We start from the raw sequence: 15,476 nt of genomic DNA, 5'->3' as shown, positions 1-15,476 counted from the left end.
CATAATGTAAGTTATTTCTCTTTATCTTCTAGTTTTGAATGACATTTTGTTTACTAATTTTTATATTTAGAGATCTTCTATATGTCATGATTCTTCTCGAATTTATGTCTTACGACATTTCTTTTACAACAACATCTAGTACAATTGCTAGTTCATATATTTGAGAATTGTTTTCACACTTATGTGACCAAATTTAATATTATTCGTACATTTCGAATTCTATCAATAAACCCATATGTATCTATGTGATGTTCTTCTCATAAATACATACATAAATTTTAACTTGAAAGTTATGAAATTTTGTGACTAATAATAATTTATGCTTGAGAAATCACGTGTTTTCAAACTATAATTTACCAGAATTACTCCTTTTAATATCATTTTATATTTTATATTCTTTTACTTTTTATTTGTTGGTTTTTAATTTGATTTTTTCTTATCTCATTACGAGTTAAAACTAAAAATAATTATACACATTAAAACTATATTATATGTTAATTTTATATTAATTTAATAAATGGTAAATTAAATTAAATAGGAATAAATAATCGTTGAAAAATAATATCAATAATAATAGAATTTCAAATTATATTTTATAATATTTTTCAATTATTTTAATAAATTTTAAATAAAATTAAATGGAAATAATAATGAATAATTTTATTCTGATTTGTCTTTTTTTAATTTTTAATTTTTCTCTTACTTTACGTTATCTAATTTATTCAATGTTTATTTTTTTATTTTATTTATCAGAGATTAATTGGAAGTGGTAGGAAATACACACCTTCAAATTATAATGTTTTATTCATTAGATAAAAATAATAAAGAGTATTTTTTGTTTTTCTTGCTTGCTAGTTTATGTGAGCCTCGATATGACTAGCACGATTAACTAGTAGCTTGAGTAGCCATGACCCAGGGGCATTTAAGCTATCAAAATCACACGAGGATCACTACTAGCTGACGCCACACTAGCCCTTAGCATGGCTGGATTTTTTTCCACAAATTTTTGAACCAATGAACCTTACACCATCAAGTCCCTTAACAAAACACCCTATTGTCGTCTACGTTATGCCCCATGGGAAATAATAATGAGTATTCTTTATTATTTCACATATATAAAGAATTCTTTGTCGCTCAAATATATGGGAATTCTTCGTCGCTCACATATCTAAAGAATTCTTTGTCACTCACATATATAAAGAATTCTTCGTCACTCACATATATAAAGAATTCTTCGCCACTCACATATATGAGTATTCTTCGTCGTTCACATATATGGGAATTGTTTTCACACCCATGTGTACAAGTTTAATATTTCTCATACAAACATTTTCAATTCAACAAATAAACCCATATGTACATGTTTAAGGTTCTTCGAATAAATACATACATTGAATTTTAGCTTGAAGTTATCAAATTTTGTGGTTGATGATAATTTAAGTTTGAAAAACCATACATTTGCAAACTACAATTTACAATAATTACTCTTACTATTTTAATATGATTGTCGTATAACACAATCTAACTCATAGACAAAATGACCTTTCTCCCGGGCATTTTCTCTAGAATTTGCTAAAACTTGGAAGACATTTTTAAGAAGTGTAAGTTTAAGTTGATTAAATTGAAAATTTCAAGTGCCCTAGGGGTTTTCAAGTTGTGGAATTCATTTATGCATTTTTAAATATAAAAAATCACAATCTCCTCATAAATTCTATTGCCTATTTCTAGGGAAAAGACCATTTTATCTATTAGTTGTATTGCCTCATTTTTAATTCTTCATTTTTTTAAAATTAATTTTTGTTTTCTACCTCATATTTATTTCCAATATAAGAAAAGAAATGTATATGATTTAGGATATTTATGCTACATTATCATTATTACATTTTAAAAATTATTTTAATTGTATTGATCTTCTGAAAAACTGATGTTTTAATGTTCAAAAAGAAAATGGAATTTTCATTCAAAGATAAAATGGAAATTACACTCCCAATTTGCATACTAAAATGATGGATTGAATATTACATGGTAGGTACATTTCATTCCCATCTCATTAAAATATAGTCTTCAATGCTAGCTTTTTCCTTTTGATGTTACAATTGAATTTTTGACCAACTTGAATATTTTTTAGTGTGACACTTAATTTACTAACATTTTTTTTAGGGTCAATCTAAATCTTAACATCATTTTTTTTTAAATTTCGTATTTTGAGAAAATTATTTTTAGTCACTAAGTTTACTTAAAAGCTAAGTTGAATAAAAACATGCTAACATCGGTAAAAGTGTCTGAACTATTAATTAGTAAACAAAATCCCAGCAAACATTATAGATAGATAGATAGATATTTCTATTCATGATAATGCAAATGCATGTCATAGTATACATTTTATGTTAAACCATTATAAATGTCTCGGACTATTGAGGATGAGATAAACTCCATCATGGAATTAGAGAAGGTTATGATTGTTAGTTGGTGATCTCCCGTATGATATCTCAACTTCATGTGACACATGTATGCTTTGGTCATTTATTACATGTTTCTTACCTCTAAATTAGCATTTTCAAAAAAAGAAAACCAAAACAATGTTTAATTTATCTTAATTTCCTTTACAACACTTGATATAAGTTAAGAACATTCAAAATAAAAAGTAATTTAGCCAAATATACCCAACTGAAAACAAAATAAAACTTGTGGTTCTGTTACAAGAAAAGGTTGGAAATCGCTTTTGAAATCTATGGGGCTATGGTTCTTTGAGGTCTATTAGGGTATCTACACAAATACTATGCTCTTTTAAGGATGACATTGATGGTGTCACAATATTTTACATAAGAATCATGGAATTTGCATTGGTGGTGCAATAAAATGTTAGACGCGAATATGGGAATTATTTCACATATATAAAGAATTCTTCGTCGCTCACATATATAAAGAATTCTTCGTCGCTCACATATATGAGTATTCTTTGTCGCTCACATATATGGGAATTGTTTTCACACCCATGTGTACAAGTTTAATATTTCTCATACATACATTTTCAATTCAACAAATAAACCCATATGTACATGTTTAAGGTTCTTCTAATAAATACATACATTGAATTTTAGCTTGAAGTTATCAAATTTTGTGGTTGATGATAATTTAAGTTTGAAAAACCATACATTTGCAAACTACAATTTACAATAATTACTCTTACTATTTTAATATGATTGTCATATAACACAATCTAACTCATAGACAAAATGACCCTTTTCCCAAGCATTTTTCTAGTCAATTTGCTAAAACTTGGAAGACATTTTTAAGAAGTGTAAGTTTAAGTTGATTAAATTGAAAATTTCAAGTGCCCTAGGGTTTTTCAAGCTGTGGAATTCATTTATTCATTTTTAAATTAAAAAAAATCACAATCTCCTCATAAATTCTATTGCCTATTTCTAGGGAAAAGACCATTTTATCTATTAGTTGTATTGCCTCATTTTTAATTCTTCATTTTTGTAAAATTAGTTTTTTTTTCTACCTCATATTTATTTCCAATATAAGAAAAGCAATGTATTTGATTTAGGATATTTATGTTACATTAAATCATTATTACATTTTAAAAATTATTTTAATTGTATTGATCTTCTGAAAAAGTGATGTTTTAATGTTCAAAAAGAAAATGACATTTTCATTCAAAGATAAAATGGAAATTACACTCCCAATTTGCATACTAAAATGATGGATTGAATATTACATAGTAGGTACATTTCATTCCCATCTCATTAAAATATAGTCTTCAATGCTAGCTTTTTTCTTTTGATGTTACAATTGAATTTTTGACCAACTTGATTTTTTTTAGTGTGACAATTAATTTACTAACATTTTTTTTAGGGTCAATCTAAATCTTAACATCAGTTTTTTTAAATTTCGTATTTTGAGAAAATTATTTTTAGTCACTAAGTTTACTTAAAAGCTAAGTTGAATAAAAACATGCTAACATGGGTAAAAGTGTCTGAACTATTAATTAGTAAACAAAATCCCAGCAAACATTATAGATAGATAGATAGATAGATATTTCTATTCATGATAATGCAAATGCATGTCATAGTATACATTTTATGTTAAACCATTATAAATGTCTCAGACTATTGAGGATGAGATAAACTCCATCATGGAATTAGAGAAGGTTATGATTGTTAGTTGGTGATCTCCCCTATGATGTCAACTTCATGTGACACATGTATGCTTTGGTCATTTATTACATGTCTCTTACCTCTAAATTAGCATTTTCAAAAAAAGCAAACCAAAACAATGTTTTAATTGTCTTAATTTCCTTTACAACACTTGATATAAGTTAACATTCAAAATAAAAAGTAATTTGGCCAAATACACCCAACTGAAAACAAAATAAAACTTGTGGTTCTCTTACAAGAAAAGGTTGGAAATGGCTTTTGAAATCTATGGGGCTATGGTTCTTTGAGGTCTATTAGGTATCTACACAAATACTATGCTCTTTTAGGGATGACATTGATGGTGTCACAATATTTTACATAAGAATCATGGAATTTGCATTGGTGGTGTAATAAAATGTTAGACGAGAATATGGGAATTATTTCACATATATAAAGAATTCTTCGTCACTCACATATATGGGAATTATTCGTCGCTCACATATATAAAGAATTCTTTGTCACTCACATATATAAAGAATTCTTTGTCACTCACATATATCAGTATTCTTCGTCGCTCACAAATATGGGAATTGTTTTCACACCCATGTGTACAAGTTTAATATTTCTCATACAGACATTTTCAATTCAACAAATAAACCCATATGTACATGTTTAAGGTTCTTCAAATAAATACATACATTGAATTTTAGCTTGAAGTTATGAAATTTTGTGGTTGATGATAATTTAAGTTTGAAAATCATACATTTGCAAACTACAATTTACAATAATTACTCTTACTATTTTAATATGATTGTCATATAAAACAATATAACTCATAGACAAAATGACCTTTTTCCTAGGCATTTTTTCTAGTCAATTTGCTAAAACTTGGAAGACATTTTTAAGAATCATAAGTTTAAGTTGATTAAATTGAAAAGTTCAAGTGCCCTAGGGTTTTTCAAGTGGAATTCATTTATGCATTTAAAAAAAACTCACAATCTCCTCATAAACTCTATTGCCTATTTCTAGGGAAAAGACCATTTTATCTATTAGTTATATTGCCTCATTTTTAATTCTTCATATTTTAAAATTAGTTTTTGTTTTCTACCTCATATTTATTTCCAATATAAGAAAAGCAATGTATATGATTTAGGATATTTATGTTACATTATCATTATTACATTTTAAAAATTATTTTAATTGTATTGATCTTTTGAAAAATTGATGTTTTAATGTTCAAAAAGAAAATGGCATTTTCATTCAAAGATAAAACGGAAATTACACTTTCAATTTGCATACTAAAATGATGGATTGAATATTACGTAGTAGGTGCATTTCATTCCCATCTCATTAAAATATAGTCTTCAATGCTAGCTTTTTTCATTTGATCTTACAATTGAATTTTCGACCAACTTGATTTTTTTTTAGTGTGACACTTAATTTACTAACATTTTTTTAGGGTCAATCTAAATCTTAACATCATTTTTTTAAATTTCGTATTTTGAGAAAAATATTTTTAGTCACTAAGTTTACTTAAAAGCTAAGTTGAATAAAAACATGCTAACATGGGTAAAAGTGTCTAAAATATTAATTAGTAAACAAAATCCCAACAAACATTATAGATAGATAGATAGATATTTCTATTCATGATAATGCAAATGCATGTCATAGTATACATTTTATGTTAAACCATTATAAATGTCTCAGACTATTGAGGATGAGATAAACTCCATCATGGAATTAGAGAAGGTTATGATTGTTAGTTGGTGATCTCCCCTATGATGTCTCAACTTCATGTGACACATGTATGCTTTGGTCATTTATTACATGTTTCTTACCTCTAAATTAGCATTTTCAAAAAAAGCAAACCAAAACAGTGTTTTATTTGTCTTAATTTCCTTTACAACACTTGATATAAGTTAAGAACATTCAAAATAAAAAGTAATTTAACCAAATATACCCAACTGAAAACAAAATAAAACTTGTGGTTCTATTACAAGAAAAGGTTGGAAATCGCTTTTGAAATCCATGGGGCTATGGTTCTTTGAGGTCTATTGGGGTGTCTACACAGATACTATGCTCTTTTAGGGATGATATTGATGGTGTCACAATATTTTACATAAGAATCATGGAATTTGCATTGGTGGTGCAATAAAATGTTAGACGAGAATATGGAATCTAGAAAAAAATTATTCTCTTTTATAATCAGAAATTTTGACATGAAAATATGTTGCTTGCAACTGCTAGAATCAACCATTTTTATTTCACTAATTTGAATTCAATGTATTTCTTCTCCCCGTGTAGTATTATAATTTGGTAAGATAATTGAGAGCTAAGAAAGTGGCGGATAATAATTGCTATAGTGACCACTTAAAACTCTATTAGCATGTGGGTATCCATATATTTCTTCTCAAAAATACCCTTTGTTTGAATAATATTGGTTTTCATGCACTGGTCCATCTTCATCTCCAAGTAAGCTCCAATTTAATTTTTGTAATTAGGCAAAATTTGCCCCACCCAAGTATAGCCCTTTCACCATTAGATAATGTCATCTATTAGTATATTCAAGGGACAAGAAACTTTATAAGTTTTAATGTGTTACAATTTGGAAGCATCTATCACTTATAAGTTTCACTTTTTTGACGACATGATAAGATGCCTTTAACCATATTTCTCATAATTGATGTCATATTAATTTTACATAAGTACCTTGTGATTTTCTTTGACAAACTTTATACATTACATTCGACACATTGACCCTTTCTCCTTAAAAACTACACTCTACTCTCTTTCAATAGTATATCCACCCTCTATTCTCTTCAATGTTTCCTTCCCTTGCTTCGAGTTATGCTAGTTATGCTTTCTAGTAAACCATGAGATCATCCTAGTATAATTGGATAACATAAAAAAAGTATTTTAATTTGAATAAAATAACATTAAAATAGTCCAATTATTATATAGTTTAGTGATTTCAATATTAAAAAAATAATAACAAATTAAACACATTATATAAATTGAAATATATATCATTAGATATACATTAAAATATATAATATTTAAATTTAATGATATATGCTAACCCACATATATGATATACAATATTTAATATATAAATGCGTATTATTTACCTAAGAAATATTGTCAATTCTTGAGTAGTTGAAAGCTTGAAAAAAATTGATGTTTAAAAATACTTAAAATTACACATATATGTCATGTTGTAGTTTATTTGTCCCTACCATAAGGTAGCAAGAACTATTGTAATCGATCTGCCTTGGAATATGAGCTAGTGTATAGGAAAATAGATGCTTAAACCCAAAGTCTTGTTATACATGCTTTAATTCACCTTTTCCTCAGCTTATTAGACATCAAAAAGGTTTTAGGTAAACAAATTAAATATTCTAAGGTCTTATTTGTCCTCTTCCCAAGACAAAGAGGAACAAAATTTAAATTTAAAATGCATATTATTGAGAATTTCTGACATAATTGAGTAATGCTAGCATTACTGCAGCATTATTTAGTTAAAATTAAATGTTTAGTTAAAATTAAATGTTTGATTATGCATGTGGCTGCTGACGCTCCTAGATCCCTGATTACATGCAACTAGTTGAATGTTATGCGTTGATATTGATAGTTGTACCGAATAGACAATTGTGCCAAATGAATTTTGTTACGAGGTTTGAATTTCCTGATTCCGTTGTTGTGGTGATCCTCCTCTGTTCAATACCCTGGATGGAATGAAATTTACTACTAGTTGTTTAATTAGTTGACCGAGCTAAAGACAGAGATAGAGGCTTCAGTAGCAGCAATTTATCGACCTTGCATTGCTTTGGTTTTCGAATATATTTGGAACCGTAGGGGATAAGGGTCCACCAAAGCTTTTTGTTGTTCATGATATATATCAAGATCCAGAAAAATAGCCATCAAGCCTTTCTCGTTACCCACCATGCCTTTCTTGCATTAGCCATTGCCATTCATTTTTCATTTCAATGATCTAGAAGTCAAAGTAACAGTGCCAACAATGACTTAAGAAGCACCACCACTAGAAGCTAAAGGAGCTAAGCTACCGGTTCTAGTTCCAACAACAAAAGTAGACGATTATGTTCATGAAGAAGTACGTGGAACATCACAACAGTGGTTTGAGTTTTTGACATGGGGTTGGCATCTTGTTGAATCAACTCTTCTTAAATACTTTCAATGAATTTGAAGGGAATAAATAAATATAGGGTTTGTTGGCTACGCTCAGTGGATATGTACGTTGACATGAAATATCGTAAATGGTCATGTTGCTATGACCACTCTTTTGGTGAAGTGAAGACCTTACAATATAGTATAGTTTTGTGGAGGGAGAGTTGTTACTTGCACTGGGGCACCTGCCGAGCAGATGACTAAGCCTATATTCTAGCTTGTCGCAATGCTTAGGTCATTTTCTTCTCTTTTAATTTTATGTGTACTAAGTTTTAAGCCCATTTGATTTGAATAGGTTTCGGAACTAAAGGCATACAAATTTTCTTACTGTATAAATTCCTCTTTGCTACTTGTATATCACAACTATAAAATGATTGTTCTTTTAAAAAATGAAAAGCCATATATTACACTATCACATCTTCAACAAGGAGACTATTTTTCATCCATTAAAATTGGCCATCCTGTTCTAGCTAAATACTTTTCTCATCATATCAGTAACAAATAAACTTATTTTATTTTACCTTTTGACATATTGCCATATGTTTGCAGTAGTACATCTTCATTTTCTTGGTTCCATTGTTGAAGATGCCATTGCTCCTTCAACCTTCACTCTATCAAACTAAAATAAATACTCGTAATATAAGGCTTCCTCTAGTGACCAATTCATATATGAATGGTTAAAACCTTTAGGATTTATTTGAAATGCTAATGGTTGAAACGATTAAAACCCTTAGGATATATTTGAAATGCTAATGGTTGAAACCCTTGTGGTTTCATGTGAAATGCCACTACCTTCTCTTAGTTTTCACTTGCAATTCCTTGTCTGCAATCATTTCCACTAATAGATCCCATTCCTTAAGCTCTTTCTTACTGTGATGATTAGTGACACTGCACATCTTAACACGACTTTTATTTCAGAGTTCTAGGGATTTTTTAGAAACAAGAGAAACAAAGACTGGTTGACCATCACATGCCATTGAAAACCAAGAGAGACAGAATATAAATGGGAATACAAGGCATCGAACACATACCTCTTGCATGTAAAGCAAGTGCGTTGATAATAGAGCTACAACCCAAACCTAAGTGACTCTGGCAGTCCACTTGAACGATGATAAGAAATACTCTGGCAGAAATTCCATATGACATAATGATTAGATTTAGACTAGGCCTTCATTATTTTAACCACGATGATTCTTGACTGTATTTTGTGAGTATTGGATAACAAAAAAAATGGAAAGATGCATTTACAGAACAATCAAACATATATACTATATTTCCTATATTTTTAAAGTTTGGTCAACCGTGTTTCGTCTTTTGTATCCCCATTCTAGAAAACTCAGTTGTTGTAGAACTTATAGATCTCTAACATACTACATCAAGTAGTGGGCATACTATTTTCGCATCCAAAAAAACAACAAATGATAGCATATAAATGCATAGTTCCTGAGGTATGTGAGGCTTTGCTTGATCAACAAATTCGATAGAATTATTGTCATACCTAAATCCTTCAATTGTATAATAAATTCTTACTACACTTGTGAATCATCACCAATCCCAAACTAAGTTTGTTCTGAAACCTTATATGCATTTCTTTTAGATGAGAAGTGATCCAAAAAAACTGCTCTAAACTAAATTCAATATAGATAAAACTAAACTTTCTTCAAAATTCTTCAATTCCAATTAAAACTGTGCATGCTCTTAATATGCAAAAAAAAAAAATTATTTGAAAACCAAAAAAAGAAAAATAACATGACAATAAACCATAAAACAATAATTAAATAAATATTAAAACCTCACAAATTAAATATCCCTCATGTAATATAAATTTTATAAAGGCTAACAATAACAAGCGGTATCAAAAAACTATTCCAAACTCCCTCATGACATTTTTGGTTGAACTAATATCAAATCCCCCTTTTATCGAAAGTCAATGCTAACAAAAAAAATCCCTATTTCTTAGGACAGTGGCAAAGCTTAGTTTATTTGTGTTGCATTTTAAAGTATTATTTAAGTTTCCTTTAATTATATTATGTTCCATTTCATTTAATCATATTATGTTACATTTTATTTATTATAATTTTGAAGCTTCTTAAAATATCTAGTCTAATAAAATTTATTTAACGAGAAGTTTTTAAGATCATAAAATTGCATTGCAAACTCTTTACCATTTTAATATTTTAAAATATATAAATCTATACACAGATTTTAAATAATAGGAAATCCAATTTAACTAAAACTTATTTTGCCCAATTATAACGAACGATGCCCTCCTAATTAAGAATCGACATATAATTGAAAAGAGTCACTCATCAGAATCGCGGAGAAACAAACCACATACATATAAGGACAACCACCATAAACCACTTCTCAGAGACTTGTCTTTCATTTCTGTTGGTTCGTACATGAATTTGATACGTATTTACTTTCATCGTCCTTGAAATGGCCCTCCATAGGAAAAGGAGCGCAGGTAAGACGATATAATGCTTTAAAAGCTTTTGTTTCATATTCATAAATGACATAGTAAATAATGACCTCATCATAGGTTGTCAGGTTTATTTTTTTATTTTGTATTGAGTAAGTTTGTTTGGTAATAGTATTGAGTTGGGGTATGTTTTAAAATTATTTTTGTTTGGTTAAATTTTTCCCGGAACATAAGGAAACAGGTTGATGGGCCAAGATCTCAGTAAGTTTGTCTAGAGTATGTCCTAAAACTGTTTTTTGCTTGCTAAGAGCTCATCTTCTTTGGAAGTAAAGAAATCGGGTAACGGCCCAAGACCTAGAAGCCTCTGGCAGGTCGTAAGAAAACAGGGTAACGGCCCAAGACCTAGAAGCCTCTGATAGGAGTGAAAGCCTGCCCCATTACGGACCACCAATGGGTTATTCCAGGGGCATGTTTTTCTTTGAATAATGGTTTTCCTTGAATAATGGTGATGAGTCTGCTAGGTGGCATAGTTTTCCTTGAATAATGGTGATGAGTCCCCTTGCATTCGTTGTTAGGAGCGAGAGATGGTTGTCCTCACTGCTACTTTAACTACTGAGTTATGATAGATTTGCCAAAATGTGAAAAGAAATAAAAATAATACTAGATGAAATTTGATAAACAAATTGCTGATCATAATCGGAATAATAGATTTGCTGGTATAATTTAAAAATTTACAAAATCATCAATTTTTTTTTCAAAACTAGAAAACTAACAAGAGAGGTGTGAAAACTTTAAATTTGATAGCTAAATCTGCTTTGAAATTAATACCGTCCTATGTAGTCCAACTTTTAAGTGGGAAGGTTTGGTCCCACCAGTCTCACAAGTCTCCTGATCCAATTCAGGGTAGAGCTGACTACTCGCCTGATTTCTTCAGATGAAAAAAATGCTGGTCTGGCGAATGAGGCCCTGGCCCACTATCCTCCAGTAATTATTTAATGGGGATGAAGAGGATTGTGATGAAAAGGGTATGCAGAAGTCGCGCTGCAAACGACCCTGCAGAACCAGATCAAGGCGCTGCAGGAGAAGTTTGAGAAGCTGCAGAAGAATTCGGAATTGAGTGAGAGTAAGCTGAAGAAATGCAGCAGCTTAAGTTGTCGGGCCATGTTTCTCCAGAGAAGATTGGACAAACTGCGAAAAAGTTCAAAGGATCGCTCTTGCAGTGAAGAAACTGCAAAGGACCTCCAACGGAGGCTGGAGAAACTTGTCCTGGCTGCTCGTTCCACTGCACTGGAAGAGCTTTGATTTTCTGTCTATGGGTATGAACGAGAGCAAAGAAGGTGCAGCCAAAATACGGAAGGAATGTAGATCGATGCTTAGCAGCTCCAGAAACTGTAGCTCTAGAAGAATAGATGCAGCTGGAAGAGCAGAACAGGAACAGGCATGTAAATTGCATTGTTTCTTGCATATGTTATTCTTCTCCATTTTTTTTGGGTGGGTAAATTCCAAGTTTGGCTTGACTGATTTTACTGGTTGGACAATGTTAAGTTGTTAACAGGAGACATCTCAAGAGAGCAAGCTGCTATGGTCACAACGTTGGAAGGCTACCATAAGAAAGATTGCTGAGCAAGTCCAAGCAGAGACAGAGCAATGGTCTCAAGTGCAAGAGATATTACATAATGTTCGTGAAGAAATGGAAGATCTGCAGAAATCAAGAGACTTTTGGGAAGATCGCGCTCTTCCTGCTGATGAGAAGGTTGCAACCTTGCAAGTACTGGTATGTCTTCCTCAAATTCTTTCATTCAAATTTTTTTATTTGAAGATTCTTTTTATGGTTACCTTTTGGATAGTCTTTTCTCAAAATATGGGTAGTTACCATCTAGCTACTATGGTTCATATCATAGGTCATGTGTAACCTTTGTGAACCTATTGATCAGTGGCCTCATAACATTCCCTTAACCCCACTTCTTGTGCAATTGTTACCCAAATCATTTGACAATAATGACCTTTTGTTGTTCTTGTCTCTGGCAAAAACAGATGCATGATTGGAGAGGAAAGGCACATCTGTCTGAGATCAAGATCTTAGAGCTGCAATTGCAGGCTGCTGAACTCAGACATGAAATTGAACGGGTGAGACATAGACATGCTGTTGAGCAGACTAGATGGCTTGATGCCAGACACACAAGAAAACTGTTATCCTCAAATTCAGTAACTAGCTTAACAGGAGTAAGCGATATGCATCTGGAGAGTTTGGATCATCAACAGGCCTCTGCTGGTGGTGCAAAAACAAGCAAGCAACAGGCCTCTGCTGGTGGTGCAAAAACAAGCAAGCAACCTACAAAGAGAGAGAAGGCAGCTCACCCAAATGAGGATGAAAATCGAAACGAAAAGAACAATAGTGAGATAAAAAATGTGCGGGTGGTAAAGCCAATAATATCCAAACCAGGACAAATATCTCACAAATGTAGGCATAAGAACTCCATCAAAAAGGCTTCTGAGCTTTCTGAGCTTCATAGAAAGCAGCAATCATCGAGTAAGAACCTTCAACTTTGTGAGGTTCATAGAAACCAGCAATCATCGAGTCAGCACCTTCAACAAAAGGACTGCGGCACGGAGAAATTGTCACAGAAGAGAACTAATAAAAAGATTCAAGCTGACCATTGCAGAGGGAAGTTCCCATTACAAGTCAAACATCCTCACAGAGAAATTAAAAAATTGAGCATAAAACTTAATGCATTAATATGTCAATAAACTCTTCTACATATGTGGAAAGGGCCCACTTCCGGTTATGAAGTAGGAGATAATTGTTAATTCTGATAGTTCAGAGTGGAATGCATCTTAAAGGATGGTTGATGATTGTCGCTATAGCTTGTTTCTCAGGATTCTAATGAGTTGATTCTTAAGATTTATAGTGTTAGGCTTCTTTATTATATGTGCTGGGTATGTTATCATATGATATGCAGATAGAAATTTCTCAGTGGCCTTTTGTCTAATCTTGTTAAGGTGTATTCTATGAATTGAGACTGATGTCTACGGGTGCTTTTAAATTACTTGCAGAGTTTGTCTATTGTGGTTTATATGTGAAGTGGACATATATTTATGTTCATTGCGTTAGCCAGTAATCATTGGTAAGACCATGAAAGACCATACACTGCCTTTTTGGTCTCTTGGTGTATTCAGTTTCCTTTTTTCTAGATAACATATTGATTGCCTTTTTGGTCTCTTGGTGTTTTTTTTTTTTAAGATAACCTATTGATTGTCAGATCTCATTAAAGTGATCCATATCCCATGGCAATTATTATGTCTTTTTCTTTTCGCCTAGTCGAACTAGGCTGCAATTTTGTCCGGAAAATATTGGGAATTTGGTAAAATCTGGGAATGTTTTTGGAAACAACTGTCAAGCTTCAAGATTTTGGATGCCTGTGGGTTTTTGAAGGTGTTGAATCCATTTCTACTATCAAAAACAAGATTCAAACACTCTTACCTTCAGATTTTTTAAGAAAAATATGACAAGTTTTGGCTCTCCAAACAAATTTGCTGCCTCAATAAACAACACCTTTTCTTTTTACCTAATTTAATGTCCCAGAATTTCCCACCCATTGGTTTAAAGAATTTTCAAATGTATATTTTTCACTCATACTTAATATTTTAGTGAATTAATTGAATAGAACAAATAGTTGAATAGTGTTATGTTTTATTAAAATATGAATCGTTCTTATGTTGAAAAATACATATAATACTTAAGCGGGCAAAAATGTTATTATGGAAATGAGGAGTGGGGAGATCCTTGCCTCAAGGAGTGGGAGGGGCATACATGGCCACCTCCCCTAAATGTTAATACATGTGTGTACCTCTCTTCACGATTCATGATGGCTTGTAATGGATCCCAATCATTTCAAGCATGTGGCACATCGATGGTTGAGTTATTCCACGGGGAGGAAGTTTCTCAAGTCCAATCAACATCCTTTAGGTTTGTAATGGACTTTGGGTTGGGCATTGTTCATTATTTCATTTCGTACTCAAGGCAACTCTTTGTTTTCCCTTGCTATTTTTAGGAAGGAGGGTCTAGTGGTTTGCAACTGAAATCTTAGAGGGACTAAGCCATACCGTTGTTCGTCCTCCTTTATGACATTTATTCCGTCTATTGGTTTTCGTCTCTAGTTTGTTGGGTATCTCACTTTTGGAAGGTTTCTTTCTGTTAGTGATGCCACTGAGCTTTTCGGCCTATGCTCTTTCTTACTTTGTTTTTTCTTTGTGGTTTCTCTTCAGTGAGATCAACTCTTGCATTATGAAAAGCTTAGTCTTTCCTATTGAGTTCTCTCTTTGGTTTGTTTTTTATCCTCACATTCTCCTTGGTTGGACCCCTTCCTCTAGATTTGTTTTGCAGTCTCACTTAACACAGAATTTCCTCTTAACATGAGTTGATTTTCATGGGGTAGATTCTCTTAATTTGCAGGGTGTCAGTGGACCCATCATTTTTGTTTCTATTGGTGCACTCAGTGCTCTGGTTAGGTTCTATGGCTATGCTTTGCATGTTGTTCCCTCTCTTTGGGAAAGTTAATTTACATGTGGGAGAGTGGTTTAATTTGTGGGGTAAGGCTATGGAAATGTTATTTGGTCTTCATTGGTGAATTCAACATTAAGGCTATGGTTTGCATGATGTTCCCTCTTTCTAAGGAAGCATATTGGCAGGAGAAATAGTGGTTTAAGAAGGGTGGTATTGTTCTATA

General features: G+C 31.6%; 1 protein-coding gene across 1 annotated transcript; it reads left to right on the top strand.

Annotated features, from left to right (window-relative positions):
* Positions 1 to 11,755: 11,755 nt before the first annotated feature.
* LOC149153978 (uncharacterized) lies at positions 11,756 to 13,796 on the top strand. Its single transcript, XM_089441392.1, has 3 exons — positions 11,756 to 12,187; positions 12,305 to 12,523; positions 12,784 to 13,796. The coding sequence occupies exons 1-3, from the start codon at positions 12,062 to 12,064 to the stop codon at positions 13,495 to 13,497; spliced, it is 1,059 nt and encodes a 352-aa protein (XP_089297518.1). The 5' UTR covers positions 11,756 to 12,061; the 3' UTR covers positions 13,498 to 13,796.
* Positions 13,797 to 15,476: the final 1,680 nt, after the last annotated feature.

This window comes from Pinus tabuliformis, chromosome 9, assembly GCF_031772625.1.
Source record: "Pinus tabuliformis cultivar Carrire ecotype Pingquan chromosome 9, CPIR1, whole genome shotgun sequence".
In the NCBI taxonomy this organism is placed as follows: Eukaryota; Viridiplantae; Streptophyta; class Pinopsida; order Pinales; family Pinaceae; genus Pinus; species Pinus tabuliformis.
The sequence above is the reverse complement of the archived record's forward strand: the minus strand, read 5'-3'. Positions and strand labels throughout refer to the sequence as shown.